Genomic DNA, 16,928 nt, shown 5'->3' with positions numbered 1-16,928 from the left:
CAACTCAACCGAACGTTGGAGAACGACGCGTCGACCGACCGAACCGAGCCCCCTTGTTCCCATTGGTTGGATGGCTGCTGTCATTCGACGTTGCCGCGCGCTTTGCCCAGAAAAACTACCCGCCCGGCAGGGGCTGCTACACTGTGTCAGTGTGTGTGTGTGGGGTAGTTGTGTTTACGAATGGCAGCCACTGTTCACGTGAACAGCGAGTGATGCCGGTCGTTCGATGCGTGATCAGTACGCCGCACACTGCACGTACCTCCCGCCCGCTCGCTCTACACTCTCTCTTACATTTTCTCTCTCTCTCTCTCTCTCGCTCTGTACTTTTGCAAGCTGTATTAACGAGGGTACGGGAAGGGTACGTAAGCTTGGAAGGAACTTCAGTGGAATGCCGTCTCGAAAGGTGTCGACCGGGGGATGACGAAGCGAATGAACGACCGTCACACAGTAAACCGTGGGGTGTGTTTCCTCGAATTCGCTTCCCACCACAGCGCACACACAGACGCACACGTGGGCGCACCAGACGCGCGCGCGCACACACACGTACACTACAGCCGGTACGGAAACGGAGCCAGAACAAGCTTGGGCCGCGCGCGCAACCACCACCTCGTTGCGAAGGTTCACGCGTTTGGATGAGCGTGCGCGCAGTCTCTCTCTCTCTCTCTGTCTCTCTCTCTATCGTTCTCTTTCCGTGGCCGTCTGGGGAGGATCAAAGAAGAAACGAAACAAAAAAAAGCAAAAAAGCAGAACGCGCCGTCCGTAGGTTGCTTGGATTAGCTTACTTTCAGGCACAGCATGTCTGTACAATCGCCGCATGGAAGCACACACATAGGCACACACCACACCAGAAAGACACCCTTTGGAATGTTTGGAATTGTTGCTCTCAGCGCCACAACCTGGCGCCCGTTTCGGAATGATGGACTTTTGAAGCGAACCCAACCGCGGTGAAGTGCCTTTTTGTTCTGATTTCGTTCTGCCTGTCTTGCTTCTCCCGAAGGTACATCCACCAAGAACTCCCCGAAAACTGCAAACGCGTGGCCGTGGTGACGTTTGGGGGAGTAAAATGTTTGACGTCACATTGGATATGGCTGCTTGGATGGATGTTGTTTTCTATTTTATTATCTGTATCTATGCCGACAAAAACTGACGTGCACAACGGGTTTATTGGACTGCGCAAACACACAAAAAAACCTTTCTTTTGTGAGCTTCAAAAGGAATTAGGGGTGAAAAAGTCGCCAAAGTAGATTAATGTATTTAGACGCGTTAGGGCAATCTAGCCTGATTCGTGTCATGTGACAACGGTGCGTAGTCCGTATATTTCTACGACAAACACGTCATAGCAAGAAAAAAAAGCCTTTTATTTTTTATCTTCACCAGACCAAAGTCCAATCTTCAATCTTAGAAATTCCCTTGCCTTGGGCCAGTGAGCGAGACTCCCCCTAAACGGGGATGACGACATCTGGCGCGCGCAAACACACACACACACAGGGCTGCCCCTGGTTTAAGCCGGTGGGCTTTAGTCTTCCCCCACCCGAAACCGGGCGACTGTGAGGCCTAAAAATAATATTGCAGAACCTCCCGCGGTGTTTCTGTGTGCGCCGGAACCTTTTCTCGGAATTCCCGTGCAGAGGGGGTTGCGCATACCCTTTTTCAGTTTGTTGTGTACTTGCTACAACCTTGCGCGTTCGTCGCGTGGAAGGGTTTGGTTACATTTGAACCCGTTGCCTCCCCCTCTAAAGCGATCAGAGCGAAAATGCACACGCGCGCGCCTACTTGATTTGCAATTCGACTCATCCCTGTGGGCAGATGAGCTCAACAGCTTCCTTGCAACCCACCCTTTTCATTCTTGCCTCCCCCCATTTCTTCACGCACCACACCCTTACGTCGAACAAAACAACGCACAGCCTACACGAATCGCATTCCCGCACACACAGATTCACCCAAACACACACACACACACACACACACACACACACACTCACACGTATGCGCGCTCGCCCTGATAGCAAAAGTTCGTCGCTTCTCCATGGGGGAGAAGGCAAAGCGTGCGCGTGCGCACACACGTTCGCCTGCAGCACGTTCGTTCCGTGTAACTCACCCCGTACCCCATTCCACGGTTTTCGTCATCACCAACCGAGCCCTCTTTTCTAACCTCCCCTACTCACACACACAGTCACAGACACACAAACATATACATCCCACATGGAGCATTTATCGGTCGATGACGACAACACGGCCTACACGCCCGTTTCGTTGTGTGAGGAGGAGAGGGGAGAAACGGGGGGAAGGGCGTTCGAGGTACGACGGTGAGTCCCCGTAGACTCCGGGAATCGCAACAGCATCGTTCGCCGTCAATCGACACGACGAGCAGCAGCAGCAGCAGCAGCGCGCCATTCAAGAGTACAGCGAGCCACAAACAAACCGCTTACAAAGTGTTGTGCCGCCGAAGCGAACGGACGTGTATCTCTGTGCGAACGGGTCTCATTCTCCTGTGTGTGCCTCTTTGTAAACCGAGAAGCAGCAGCAATCACATACTGCCAAGTGAACTCCAAACACACACCCAGCAGTGTCGCGAGACTTAGAAGGAGTTTGCAGAAAGGTTTCACCTGAACCTTTAACAAGAAGTGCGGAATAAAATAACCGTTTTGTGTGTTTGTGTGCACATTGAAGGCGGAGTGAGTGAGTGATTGAGCATTTGTAACTGCAACTTGGTGCCATTTGTGCAGAGCGGAAGTTTGAAAGTTGGTGTAAAGAAAAGCCACGTGAAAAGCAACGTCTGGGCAAACACCCCCCCCCAGACAGTGTCAGTGAGTGTGAGACAAACGGAAAGCAAAAGACGTGAAAAATCAAATCAACCAGCCAGCCAGACAACAAAGAGGGTTGTTTGTGTTTTGGGAAGGTGGAGAAAAATCACAAACAGTGTAAAAAGCAATCCGTGTGAGCTTTTATCACATGCAAAGTGCGGCGAAGTGAAGTCTTGACAGTCATCTTTAGGGCCAATATCGAATAGGCCCGGAAAAGTGTGCAAGTGTTTGAGTTTGAAAAAAGGGTCAAATCCAAAAAAAAAACAGTGCAATGGAAAACACAGCGGCGGTGTTACTATCACCACCGGCAACGCCACCATTGCAGGATACCAGCCAGCAGCAGGACCAGCAACAGCAACAGCAGCAGCAGGATGATCTTGTGAAGGTAAGGATTTTTCATGAATGGACACGTTTCCATCATAGTAGTCGAGGACAACAGAAGGGTGTCAGTGGAGGGCAGTTCCTTTGTGTTGGCGCAGTGCAAAACAAAACCAGTTCATAGTGCGATGGATAAGTTTTCGAGTTAGTGACTAAAATTCTCCTCCCTACCTCCCCCCAACATCTTGCTAAAAATGCGAACAGATGATGGTCCAACGCGCGCGCCCTTCCAGAAAGATCAGCCAGACGTGAGGAGCAAAAAACCTGTCTGGGGTTCGTTGTCACCCCCAGCGAAAGAACAACGTGACCGTGGCTCTGGGCTGGGGTTGTTAGGTAAAGTGGTGAAATGTGTGTGTGTGTCTCTTACCCCTTCGCACGAGAAAGAATTGTGTGTATGTATGTGTTGTGAGCCAACGGATTTTGTGGGAACAATTTAAGAAGTTTGGAATTTCACAACTCGTCATTCCATCCCTTCCACTGCCTAGAAACGTGATTCATTGGCGGTAGTACGCAAAAAATGGGGTGGGAATCTGGACGCCTGATAAAGACTGGCTCTCAGCTCAGGCGGGTCCCCCGAAAAAAAAAATGATGTGCACGTGTCAGACACTTTTTTCCTCAACCGTTTGCTGCTCTATTTGCCCCATCAAGGAGCGTTGGGATGGGATACATCGGTGGGGTCTGCAAAGCGCGCGTTGGAACACGCGTTCTCAAGCACCGATGGGGAGGAGGGCAGGCAGATGGGCAGCAGTCCAAGGTCCCGCTCGACTTTGCCCCACATATTCGGTCGAGAAGGCGCTGGGCTAAACGCTCCGACAATTCTGGTGAAATCTGCTTTTTACTATTTTTAAAGCACGGCAAACCCCCTTTCTTCGGCTTCCCTTTTTCGCTCCCTTTCCTCGCTTGTTGGTGGTCCGCCTGATGCCAGATGGTTCCCCTGGTGTGTGTGTGTGTGTGATGCCTATCACGCGCCACCATCGTGATCATTTAATTCTTGTGAAATTTCGGCCAAAAACAAATCTTGTTACACCCTCCAAGGGGTGGTGCCATTTTTTTTGTTTTTTTTCGAGCGAAAGATAAATTGATGTGCTTCCTGGGGTAGTGGCAGCAGCAGTAGAATTAGCGACCATCAATCCCCCCCCCCCTCCCCCTGCACTACCCATGACAAGCAAAGCAGATGTTATGACACATGTGGGGCGTGTGTTAATCGGGGTGTGGGCGCTTTTTTGCAGTGCCGCTCGTCGGTGTCAAGTGCATTCGAGATGCACTAGAGTTTGGGGCGTGTGATTGTGCTGCTAAAAATAGAACACATGCTCGGTGCAAATACACACACAAACACACACAGTTCATTCCCTTGTTCTCAGCTGCCCCAACCGAAGAGAGGGGTGTGTGCGCAGTGTACTTTGATCGGTGGCAAAAAAGGTGTGTACAATTTTATAAAACCGCACCGCTGCTGTTCTTCTCGAAACTCCGGATGTGCTTTTTAAAAAATGTTTTTTTTTTCTCTTTTGCCCCCTTTTTTAATTTCAACACAATTACCTCAATTTATATAATGTTGAGCAAAGTGTTGTTTTTCAAAGAGAAATACCGTTTTGTAAATGCCGCCACCCTCCCCTGTACGAAGGAATGGGAGTAAAGATTGCCTCCATGCATGTGTGTATGTGTGTGTGTGCGCGCGCGCGTACGTCAGCAAATTCCAAGCCTCCCGCATCGCGAGCGTGACGCGCCCAAACCGCGCGCACACCAAGCCTGCAAAAGCGCCAAGCCCCAATGGCCCTCGTGCACGCTGCGAGGCCGTCCCGCTCCCGCGCCCAGCCAATTTTGAACACAAACAGCGTGCCGTCGCGCTCGCACACGGCGATCACGCTCGGATCACGCAGCGACCCGGCCACAATCAGCTGGTGTTCACGTGAACACTCGCCCGCCAAGCGAACTTTGGACCCGCGGGCTGCGTGCTACGGTGCGCGTACGATCTCTCTCGCTCTCTCGCTCGCTCTCACTCAGTCTCTTTCTCGCTTGTTTGCGCTACCGAGAGATGCGGGCGCGCACAAACGCTGGTGTAACGCGCGCGCCTTTTACACTCGATGACGTCTGTGGTTGGCGGCGAGACAAAAAGAGAGAGATAGAAAAAAAAACACACACAGAGACGCAGCGGTGTAAGGTGTGCCCTCGTTCGCACCCTTCCGAAGCGGAGCGGCTGTTGTTGGGTCCGGTGAACCGGATTTTTTCGCTTTTGGCGCGCTCACGCTACGTTCGCTGATGATGATGATGATACAGCACCTCCTCCACCACTACAGCACCAGGTGCTCCACACCCCTGTAGCGAATTGACGATGAATAATACCGAACGGTGCACGGTGATTGGGAGCGCATTGGGGCACTGTAAAGCAATTAGCGTGTGTGTGTGTGCGTGTATGCCAATGGCAAGATTGCGTGTTTTATGACAGCTCCTCCAGCAAAGGACGGTCGGGTGCAAGGGGGTTGGGGGGCTGGTATGTGACGCACGGGGCTTTGGTGGGAAAATATTTGACATTCACGCGGCCGCACGAGCCCCTCTCGGATACCCCATCTCCTCCCCTTTCGCAACGCTCAACTCAATGTCTCGTGCGCTGATCGGTCTGATAAGCAGAGGGAGGAAGCAGGCGGCCCTGTTTCTTATCACTGGAGCTGAAGGCAAAACTGGTTCACATCACACACCCTAATGCTCCACCCCACGATAAGAGAAGCTTCCCAGTAATCTTGCAAATAGTACTCAGTGTCCCGTAATAGTTGCAAATGACTCGAAAAGTATTTCCAAAACTGGGCCATTTTCTAATCAAACTTGTTTATGTTCTCTCTCTCTCTCCAATAGACTACCAATGCCATTCGTCAGGCCCTGAAGCGGAAGCTGGCAGAAAGCACGGCAGAAAAGGCAGCCCCATCAGCGGCCGGAGGTTCGTCGCCACCGTCATCCAGTGGCAGCTTCGTCACACCGAATCATTCGGACGCGTCCGAAGATGAGTCCGATCTGCCGCCCCGCAAACGGCAGTACGTGCGCAACCCGGACCAGCTGGAATCACACGCCGCCCTGCAAAAGCAACTGCACCAGCTGCATCACAAGCAGGAACAGCGACAGCAGCAGCAGCAGCAACAGCAGCTTCTCAACGGTTCCGGTGCCCCAACGCCACCGCCGTCGGAGTTTTCCGGCTCGGAGGACGAAACTACCAAGTCCGGCTCGGACGAGGAGCGCTGCTACTTCCAGGGTGGTGCGCCCCCGCGCGAAAGCGTCATCATGCGCATCAACAAGGACGGTTCGTGCACGAAGACGCCCGCATCCGGAGAGGAGTCGGCCTGTGCCGGAGCGCTCAACATATTCCGCAGCTACAAGTTCAAGATGGGGCCGCGAATGTCGCCTCCGCCACCGACCACAGTATCTCCGCCGCCGGCATCCAGCATCTCCTCCTCTTCGTCCTTCTCACCCGCGGACACCAGTGCCAGTGAAAGCCGAATGGTGCAAGATCTGTCCACCAGCATCAGCAAGTCGCCGGCTCCAGTATTCCCGCCCAGCAGTTCCAACAGCGCCGGCAAGCGCAAGAAGAAGGAACCCACCAGCGCCGCATTCAGCCAACCGATCCTGCCGAAGGCGGTGCTGCCCTCAACCCCCATCCACCCCACCACCACCCTTCCTGTGATAGCGCCCAAGCTTACCGCCAGTACCGCGCCCGCACCCGCCCAATTCATCCTGGCCACCCAGAACGGGTACATCATCGTGCCGCAGCAAATGTCGCACAACCTGCTCGCTGTCTCTACGGCTACCGTCCCCATCCCGCCCAAATCCACACCGGCGGTCGGAAAGGAGGACGGCAAAGCCGCCGAGCAGCAGCAGCAGCAACAGCGTGCAGCTGGCCCGACCGCGGCCAAACCGGAACGCCGCCGCATCTACGAGTGCGACCATCCGAACTGTGGCAAGAACTACTTCAAGTCGAGCCACCTGAAGGCGCACCAGCGCATCCACACCGGCGAGCGACCGTTCAACTGCAAGTGGCCCGACTGTGGCCGCCGGTTCAGCCGCTCGGACGAGCTGTCGCGCCACAAGCGCACGCACACGGGCGAGAAGAAGTTCGTCTGTCACGTGTGCGAGCGACGGTTCATGCGTAGTGACCATCTGTCGAAGCACGTCAAACGGCACAACAAGGACACGAGCGGCAAGGTGACGTCATCCGCTGGCCAGTCCGGTGGACGTCGGGCGGCTGCGAATGCACCGACGACGACGACGACGACCGCCATCCTTCCGGCGGAGGGTGCGGCTGCGCGAACGGGTGGTGCCGCCCTGTACCACCATCATCATCCACAGCTGGCGGCCGTGTTTCAACCAGCGGCTCACCAGTTTGCCACCACCGTACAGCAAGCCTCGGTGTACTAAAGAGCGCGGTGACGGCGGTTGAGGAACGCACCTCGGCTCAGCTTACTTGTGTCATATGGACAGTCTCGCGGTGGGGCTGCCAACCATTCCAGCTATCTGAGGGGGAGAGGGGAAGGGTCAAAGAATGAGAGAGAGTGAGAGAGAGATTGAGCTTAGAGAGAGAGAGTGAGAGAGAGAGGGCAACGTGCGTTGGCGCCGTCAGCGGGACGGGATCCGTTTCATGAATTTTCCTCCTTCTCCAGTTAGGTTTAAACAATTCTTGCGCGTGTGGGCGTCCCCCGGGAAGCGCCCTTTGCGCCCCACTATCTGTGATCGTTTTGTCTTACTAAACTACCAGACTACAAACTCTACGAACTACAAACAAGCAAACTACAAAAAAACACGCAAGGCAAGGCTAAGCCTAATCCCTTCTCACCCTTCTTAGCATACCCGGCTTAGCGTTGTAACTCTCTCTTATCCTTGTCACACAATCACTACTATATCTAGATATACTCTAGCAGTAAGGGAAGGGAGCTAGCAAGCCAGGGCTAAGGGAGAACAGTACTAGGAGAAACAGAAAAGAAGACTCACCGCTTGGTTCTACTGTCTGTTGTAAGATACGTTTAGTGTTTTGTTTTTGTTTTTTTCTATTATTTTGTTTAATATTTGTTCCATGTGTTTTGTGATGATTAGCACCTACCTGTTAGCACGCACGTGATGCATGTTGTATCTCCCATGTTTGGAACTACGAGGAAAAATCGCGAAAGCGTAGCGCATTACAACTTAGTGTAGCGGGGAGCTGGGTAGAGCGCCAGTAGGACTTATTTCCTTCGTTTTGTTCCATAATAATGTGTTTCGTTAATTTATTTTAGCCCTTAATAATCGTTTCTAGCAGTGTAAACACCGAACAGAAATGCCACAGTAAGACAGGAAATGCATTGTTAACAAACAGAGAGAGAGAGTGACAGACAGAAGTGCGATGCAAAGCGAGAGACGAAGAGTGAGAAAGAGAATGACGATCAATTGAAGAAGAAAAAAAGAGGAGAAAGCTGAAAATGTGTTAAATAATTAGTAGTACCATATTACTATTATCTTGTATCTATACACACACACACTCTCACATACTGAATAATGCCAAAACAAGATGGTTAATGTTGGATATGCAAAAGAAACATGAAACAAATCAAATGCAATTGCAAACATCTACATACAAAAGAAACAAACAAATCAGTAATATACATTCTTCTGAATTGCTCTAAAATGAACCTTTACCTGTGTGTTGGTGCGTTTTATTTTTGCTCTGGGTAAAAAAACTTTGAAAGAAACGTATTGGTTCCAAATCGATGCACTACGTCGTTTGTCCACTTTTGTCCACTGTTGTCCACGTTTCGAGTTGCTCGCAAACTTTGCCCATGTTGTTTTTTTCTAAAGACTTAATGTCACACAGAAAACACCACACCCTCGCGCGTCGATAGACGAAACACACGCAGCTACACGCAGCGCAAGGGCATGCGCAAACATAAATACCGGCACCGGGAGAGAAGCTACGGACGCGCGCGCACACGTTCACGTGCACGTTGTTGCGCAGGCACGGCCAACAGTGGAAAATTCCCCACCGGTTGGACGGTTGATAAATTGTTGGCCAAAGGTTACATGCACTGTCGTTGTGTACTAATACACACGCTTTCATGTAAAATGTTTAGTATTTATGAAAGGAAACTACCCTACCCACGGCCCGGCTTAGCTTCAACGTCTCGGTGCGCATTTCTTCGGCCCAATCGTCCAGCGGGAGGAGGACGTGCAGGGAGAGGGGCACCCCCGTGACATCGAGTCACCGACAAAACCAGCTGCGATGGGATTTTCCCAATTGCCCGCTAATGGACAATTGGAGAAACTGGTTTCACCAGCATGCCAGGGCATTGGGTTGCGCTACCATGAGGCTACAGATGCGTTATGCGTACGCACCACCAGCCGGGAATGGCCCACATTTTTGCGATCGAAAATCCCCGGCCGAGTCGGTACCGGGCCGAAGATTACCACGCTAGCCGGTGGGTGGAAAGTCAGTGACTCAGCCGGGTGGTTGTTGATCTTGCTTCCAGGAAAATGTTGTTTATTTTTTGCGGTCGTGTTTGTAGATGCAAAACAGATTAGCGGACAAAATTCCGTGAAACATTTGCTGCTGAGATAAATTGTTTTGCCAATGAATTCATTAAAAATTCATTTTGAAAACAGAGTTTCAACAGTGATTTCCTCAAAAATATTAAAACAAGATAGTAGAAAAGATAGTTAAAACAAGATAGTAGATCAAATCAACGAGTCGTTTTAATAGATGATAAAACGCAGCTTAACCATTCTAGAAGATGTGATATTGATTTATTAAAACTAGTAATTCAAAAAATCAAACTTGTAGAGGAACACGGGGCCAAATAGGATCCCTTTATTTATTCATTTTGACTTAGGCAATCTTAAAGACCCATAATGTATACTTTAGAGTGTTATATTAACACCATGTATGTTTCATGACTTGTTATCCAACAAGAATCAAGTAAAATACGAATTTATATGTATACGAATGATTTTATAGAATAATGTTATTATTTTTATCAGTTCGAGAATAAGATTGAAGTATTATTGCATGAATACGTGGTACAATTTTGTCTACCCATGGTACAGTCTTTTCCCAAGTAACGCCAATTTTGTAACTCGGATTTTCGCGTATGTCATATATCACGTTTTACAGCCAAAATATACTCAATTAATAATGAGTTTTTGATTGAATTTAGTTCATTTGTATTTATGTTTAAATGCAATTCGTAAAAAGAATCGGTTATTTATGTTATTTTAGTAGTTTCAAACTTTTATCAAAACTGCATTTTATTTGGAATTTGGCAATTGTTAAATTAAATTGTACCAATTTAACGCATGAACTTGTATTCGTGAAACTCGGGGAAAGACTATATTTCTATACAATTTAAAAGAGTAAGATCATTTATACATTTATTTTATAATATAAAAAATAAAGAAAATAAAAAATACATAATGCAAAATATACATGCATTAGCTACTTCTGGCATATGGCGCTTCATGAGGTTATGGTGTTGTATTTGTCTCCACAATAAAGTTGACAAGCTCAGTTTCAGAACATCTGCTTGAAAACATTGTCGATTGAATCGTTTAAAGGGTGTTTTCGTTCTGAGAGAATTTTTTTTTCAAAAATGTGATACAAAAGCAGAACATTGGATCAAATTAAAACATTTCTGATCACTTGGGTCAGGGGTCTCCTAACTTTTCAATTCGCGGGCCGCATTGCTTCACATGTAATGGTGTTCAGGGCCATTTTTCCGTTGCCGGTATATAATGCGAACGTTTCAATTTCGTCTTTATAAGAAAATACTAGCATAATGTACAAAACTCCTATAGCTTTCTATTACTTAAGTGTGGTCTACGTCTCTAAAAAGCAACAATTACATTATCTTTAAAAATAGTCACAATAATTAACTATTTATTTTAACCTTCACAAAGTTGCCACGGGCCGCATAATAGGCTTTTGAGGGCCGCATGCGGCCTGCGGGCCGTAGTTTGGAAACCCCTGGCTTGGGTAAACGCTGTAGTAGTGGCCCTTTTTACCCACAATGTTTTGACGTTTAATGTGTTGTTGCAATATGCCTGGTTTTGCTTATTGATGTGTCCATTTTGCCCCGCATGACAAGTTAGAATCCCGTGAAACATCGAATTTTATTTTACAGTTTTTGTTGAGAATCTTAAGAAGTTGGTATGAAGGTCTTTTATTAATTTTAATTCGTATATTCGGTAGATCAGTACAATCATACGAAAACTTATTTATGTTTAGTGGTAAATGGGAAAATGTATTGATTAAACTGCTAAACATGCTCGTATTGTCCCACATGCCCATAAAGAATACTCATCAACAGAGAAAGAGAAAAACCCATTCCTCAGTCCCGCTCAAGGAAGTGACGTTTCCCGCACTTAGAGTTTTGGCCTCGATCGGGTCGAGTAACGCCGCACGCGAAAACATGTTTACTTCCTGTTTTTTTCGTGCCAGTTCGTGCCTTCCCAAAAACAGTCCCCAATACCTTGAAGAACGCCACCACAATCAGCTGCCGATCCCACTAAGTAAGCCCGGAAGGTCACAAAATATTGGTTTAAAAAAAGAACCGGCCCTTTGATACGCGTCCATCATACGCTAGACCCAACCCCCTCCGGACTCACGGAAGCACACACTCACAGCCTCCCTTCATACAGTGTGGCAAACAAACGGCAACAGCGAAGATACGCGATGAGCGATCACGCACTCGGTTCGTGCAGAAAGGGCGGAAACGTTTCGACCCACAAAATACGGCCCTCGCGCTGGGACTTTGAACGGGTTAGTGCGTATTAGTGCACATGTTGATGGTTGTTGTGACCAAAAACCGGTGGAAAGATAATTGTTTACCAGTTTGCAGGAAGAGACTTTCGGGGCAGTGGCGCTTCGAAAAAAAAAGAGCAAAACAACCAAATCAAGGATCATTGGCATATCAGATGATCAATCCAGGCAGCGCTTGGCTTCAGTCGTTCTTTCATGTCCAGTTTTGTTTATCAACGGTTCAGTCCGGTTTTTTTTCCTTCCCCACTCTCGCAACACCAACCAGTCCACCCCATCAGGCCTATCAGCTGATTAGAAGCAAATAGCGTCGTTGCATTGTTTACCTTCCATGAACCGCCTTCCCAGACCGAACGTGGGCCAGTTTCCCTTCACACCTCTCGTTGGAGGGCGTGTGACTGTTTAGACTGGATGATATGACAGTATTCGCGCAAGCTCATCGCCTATCGCAAAGGGAGAAGGGGAGCGTTTGAGACCACGACTAAGTGTTTCATACGAACATGCAATCTCCAAGCAAGCGAGGAGAGAGAGAGAGAGAACGAGATATAGAGCGAGAGAGAGAGAGAGAGAGAGATAGAGAGAGAGAGAACGAGAAGGCACTCCGCGATATAAACACCACACTCACGGGTATGATAACCGATCACGCACCGTCCGGCTGATGTCTTCATGTTGACGGAGTTTGGCCAAGTAACCAAGAGAAAAACGGTGACCTTCTAAAGACTATACCTGGATCTGTGCCAGTGGCACCTGGATAAGATATGGAAGGGTAAGGGTGGTAAATTAAAAAGCGACACGCGAAGGTCCTAAATATAAATATTGTTTACAATGAATAAAAAAAGGTCAAACTTTTTTTCTCAACTTTTCTATGAATATTTGTTTATTATTAGAGGTGAAAGACTAAGAGATCTAAAACCTATATAATCATGTACACAACAATAACATCTGTTTGTTATCTTGGAGTTTTCACTAACACTCTGTTGATACTATGGTTCACTGGTACTAGCAAGTGGCGCTTTAGCATATATACAGGCACAAGTGAACCCTAATCGCAGTGACCCAATGGTCTAATAGCTTACGCGTCCGCTCCAACAACATCAGACAAGGATCGTTTCCCATCTGATACATACTCCAGTAGCGGTAAGAGATTATGTATTATTGATTAGTTTTACGGGTTAAAGATAAGTATTTTATGACTAGCGGTGGTGACCTTCCAATATCATACTACCAAGAATATAGGCAGATTATTCATAGGGCAGGTATATAAGCGTAAGTTACGTTTCTCTAGTAGTTTTTGTGCGGTTCTAACAGTTATAAAGAAGGCATATTATTCAGCTACAGTCTTTTATACGTAATATTGACCTACATTTTGTAATGTAGTTGGTAGTTAAGAAAATAATGCAGTCACACCGGGCTTACACAGGCCTCTGAGATTTACTTCCTATTTGGAGTCTGTCTTTGCTGGATAGTGCATATAGCAGTGACATATATTGTACTTACAGAACATTATTTATTTTTCCTATTTGCAACTCTACAAAAAATAGTTCCTGAAACTTGGTGTACAAGAAATAATCATTTCTTAAAGATGTATGATTATATTTATGTAGTGTTGGTTGCCTCTTAAAATAGGCTACGGTAAATAAAATGTCTGAAATTTTAAATTACATACAATAAGTTAAATAAGCAATGGAATAGAAACTTCACATTGTGATTAAAATAGTAAAAATGTATGCAAAATTCTTTGAGAATACACACAAACTAGACAAAAATATTGTTTTTTTTTTGTTGTAAAAACATTTACTTGTAATTATTTCTCAGGATCCTGTCAGTATACAACGGCAAACAGCTCATATTCCTCTACTGACCAAGAAGAAGAAACCCCAAAATTGACAATGAAAGAGGTGTGATAGAAGTAAACATGTCTTTTCACGTTTCCGCTCCTTTGAGATCATTCGCTAGATCGCAACACTAAAAATGCAAGCCAGATGTTGCTGCCCTCCAGCACATCTGAATGCGATTTTTGCAGCGCAATTTCTTGACGCGCTCAAACAAACACGGCGCGCATCTCACTTTCCCTCTAGGATTCGTATTACTCCCTGCCAGGCGTTGCATAATTGCCGAGGTAAACTACCGATAGAGAACCGGTGGCCGTATGACTAATGGTTTTGTTTTTCTAGTACAAAGCTGCCATTTTACACAACTCTTAATCAGCAGTTGAGGTGGTGAAGAGCTTTCCAATACGCAGTTAAGTCTCGTTCCCGCCTGCATTGACCTCTACCGTGCAAGCAAAACGGAAACGGTTATAAATGTGCAGTAACAACAGCATACACAAGCACCCATGCATACATACAAAAAACCCCATCTTCAACAATTGCAGCATGTGATAAAAATAATTGCCCGCAACAAAAAAATACCCACCGCGGGCAAGCCAGGGGCGTCCAGGCTGATAAGCGCGGAGTAAAAGTCACCCCAGCAAAGTTGCAATCGCCTTCACCACCGTACAGTGTAGCTATCGGGCTAAACCAGTCGTAACCAGCGCTCCATCGATGGAATGGATCCACCAGGGCTCGGTACGGACGTGCCAAACAACATAAACAACTGGGCAGCATCCACCAGCCGGCCGGTACCGCACCGACTTACCCCCCACATGGGACTCTGCTACTTAGAACCGTACGGCGGCTACTGACGTCAATCGGTCGGTCGGGACCCACGGTTCACCGTGTGATAGTGGATTGGCCCCGGCCCCAAAAGCGTGCACTGGAAACGGGGGCGGGCCATTCCGGCTGAGGATGGAGCAGAGCCTTCACCACTAGGTAAACGCGTGGGAAAATCAACCAATAAGCTGGAGGATTCATGCAGAGGGTCGGGAGCGGAGCGAAGGATCGAGTTCGTTCGGGTCGAAATAATAAGCTGATAGTGGTAGTGGCAGACAAGCGGACCAAGCCGTGTGGCTAGAGCGGCAACGCAATAGAGCTCGCTCGGAGCAATACGCTAAACGGGCCCCTGATAAGCGCCCGCATGGAGGTACATCCAGCCACCAGGTGATCCCAGGGGACAGTGGGTAAGGCAAGGAAGGTTCCTTGCCAGCTTGTTTGCAAAACCACTCCTGCTCCGGTTTTCCAACGCGTACAGAGTGGAGAATGATCGACACAAAACACCCGAGCTCTCGCTGCCCGAGTTCACATTCCTTCGATGGCCTACGCGAGGTCGTCGGTTCGCGAGTGGCGAAAGGTGATGCAGCTGATATGTAGAGGCGGGTGGTGGATGGCCACCCAATGTCCGGCTAGTAGCGGCGGAGTGCACGAGACGCCGCCGATGAGTCGACTACCGTTGCGCGGGGGAAAGTGGACCGCACAATCGGTGCTGGGGCTCGAGCAGTGGTAGCAGCTTGTGAGCAGTGATAGCACCGTCGTCGTCGTCTTGGTCGTCGTGGTTGAGCCCTACATTGCTCCCGTCGAGGGTGAAGATCCTTGTGCGGTGATGATCACGCGTTCAGCACGTTCCCGGAGCGTGCTCGATGACACTGAGCGCAGAGACAGAGCGCTTGCTGGAGGCCCCCCAACCGACAGACCGACCGATAGTGGAGCGTACCGTGTGGAGATGAATGCGAATCTTACTACCAAATTGTATTCAGCTTGCGGGCAAATTTGAGCTGGTACAGCGACGGGTGTATGTCTGTACTTGACCCCGGACGCAATGTTCCAAAATATGGAGTACAAGCGATACGACGGGTGTTGAGAATTGTTGTGAAATATATTTTTATTGGAAAAATTCAATACTTGAAGGTCGGTAGATCATTTAAAGAATGAGATAGGGTGTTCGGGCGAAATATTGTGTTGAGCACCGTGAGTCATACTTTTTTTATGGAATTTGGGTGGTCACCCAAGGACGGACTTATCATTATTTCAGATATGTTCTGACTTTCCGGAAAAATCCTGGAATCACTTATCGGAATACATCGATAAAGATAATCTTTAGTTATGATATTGGACAAAAAAATCGGAAAAGTATCTGAGAAAAAACTCATGTAAACCCGTGCATGAGTGTAAAAGAAGGCGTGTGATGCCAACAATTATTTTTTTAAACTGCCATGTAGCTAGCAGTTATTAACCAGCATGGCACTGACATTGAATTATTCAATTTATTAGTCAATAATTGTTGCTACAGTATTTTTTAATTTAATTATTATTTTTTTACTAAATCAATAGCATCAGGTTCGAACCGTATGTATAGATCAAGTTTTCCTAGAATCTGCAATATTTAGATCTAATTTTTTGCTGTAATAGATTAACCATAGTTATAGATACATTCATTGCATAGACCAAGAGTATCCCCATCGATATGTGAAGGCGATATTCCGATATGTGGTTCCAAGAGCTGTCCAGAGACCAGAGAGACCACAGAGGAAGTAGTTAGCTGTGGTAATATTCAAGCAAAATTTGATGTTTAGCTTTGGGTGATCGCCAACATACAGTAACAATTAGTGATGGGCAAAACGGCTTTAAAGCCGGAGTTTGGCTTCAAACTAACGACACCGTACCAAAAGGCTCCTGAGCCGGGTATAACACAGTGCACCAAAATCCTTAATTTACAATGAATTTTCAAACGGGAAGTTAAATACTAAAAGTAAAACTTGGTGTAATATCTCGGCCGGTAGTGCCCGGAACCGTTCGGGCTCTAGAATATACTGTCAGCTGTCTTACATTTGAGGATTCGGATGTCGTACAAAATTTTATAAGTGAATCGTGACCAGCGAATGCTACACGATGTATGTCTTGCCGTCAACACTGCAAATAAGCGGCCGCGTGGGGCCCCGAGTTCTCAAGGGGTCCCAAAAAAAAGGGATCCCTCTCCCGCTCTTAAATAAATTTGCTTCTCAATCCTTCTCTAGTTTAGAATTCCTCTTACAATTTCTCGCTCTACTCTTCAGAAAGGCCTACATTCGTGTGACAGCTTAGGGCCTTCACTCGTGTTAATCCGCAACTGCTTCA

The 16,928-nt window shown here is 47.7% G+C and overlaps 1 protein-coding gene and 1 long non-coding RNA gene across 2 annotated transcripts; both read left to right on the top strand.

The window, feature by feature from the left end:
- Positions 1–2,578: 2,578 nt before the first annotated feature.
- LOC120956363 (Krueppel-like factor 1) lies at positions 2,579–8,824 on the top strand. Its single transcript, XM_040377771.2, has 2 exons — positions 2,579–3,189; positions 6,030–8,824. Exons 1-2 carry the CDS (start codon positions 3,076–3,078, stop codon positions 7,578–7,580), a joined length of 1,665 nt encoding a protein of 554 aa, XP_040233705.2. The 5' UTR covers positions 2,579–3,075; the 3' UTR covers positions 7,581–8,824.
- Positions 8,825–10,490: 1,666 nt separating this feature from the next.
- Positions 10,491–15,713, top strand: LOC120958283 (uncharacterized). The gene is made up of 2 exons (XR_005752027.2): positions 10,491–13,077; positions 13,756–15,713. It is a non-coding gene; the product is annotated as an uncharacterized LOC120958283 (long non-coding RNA).
- The last annotated feature ends 1,215 nt before the right edge of the window (positions 15,714–16,928 follow it).

This window comes from Anopheles coluzzii, chromosome 3 (assembly GCF_943734685.1).
Source record: "Anopheles coluzzii chromosome 3, AcolN3, whole genome shotgun sequence".
Lineage (NCBI taxonomy): Eukaryota > Metazoa > Arthropoda > Insecta > Diptera > Culicidae > Anopheles > Anopheles coluzzii.
This window is presented reverse-complemented; position numbering and strand designations above follow the sequence as displayed.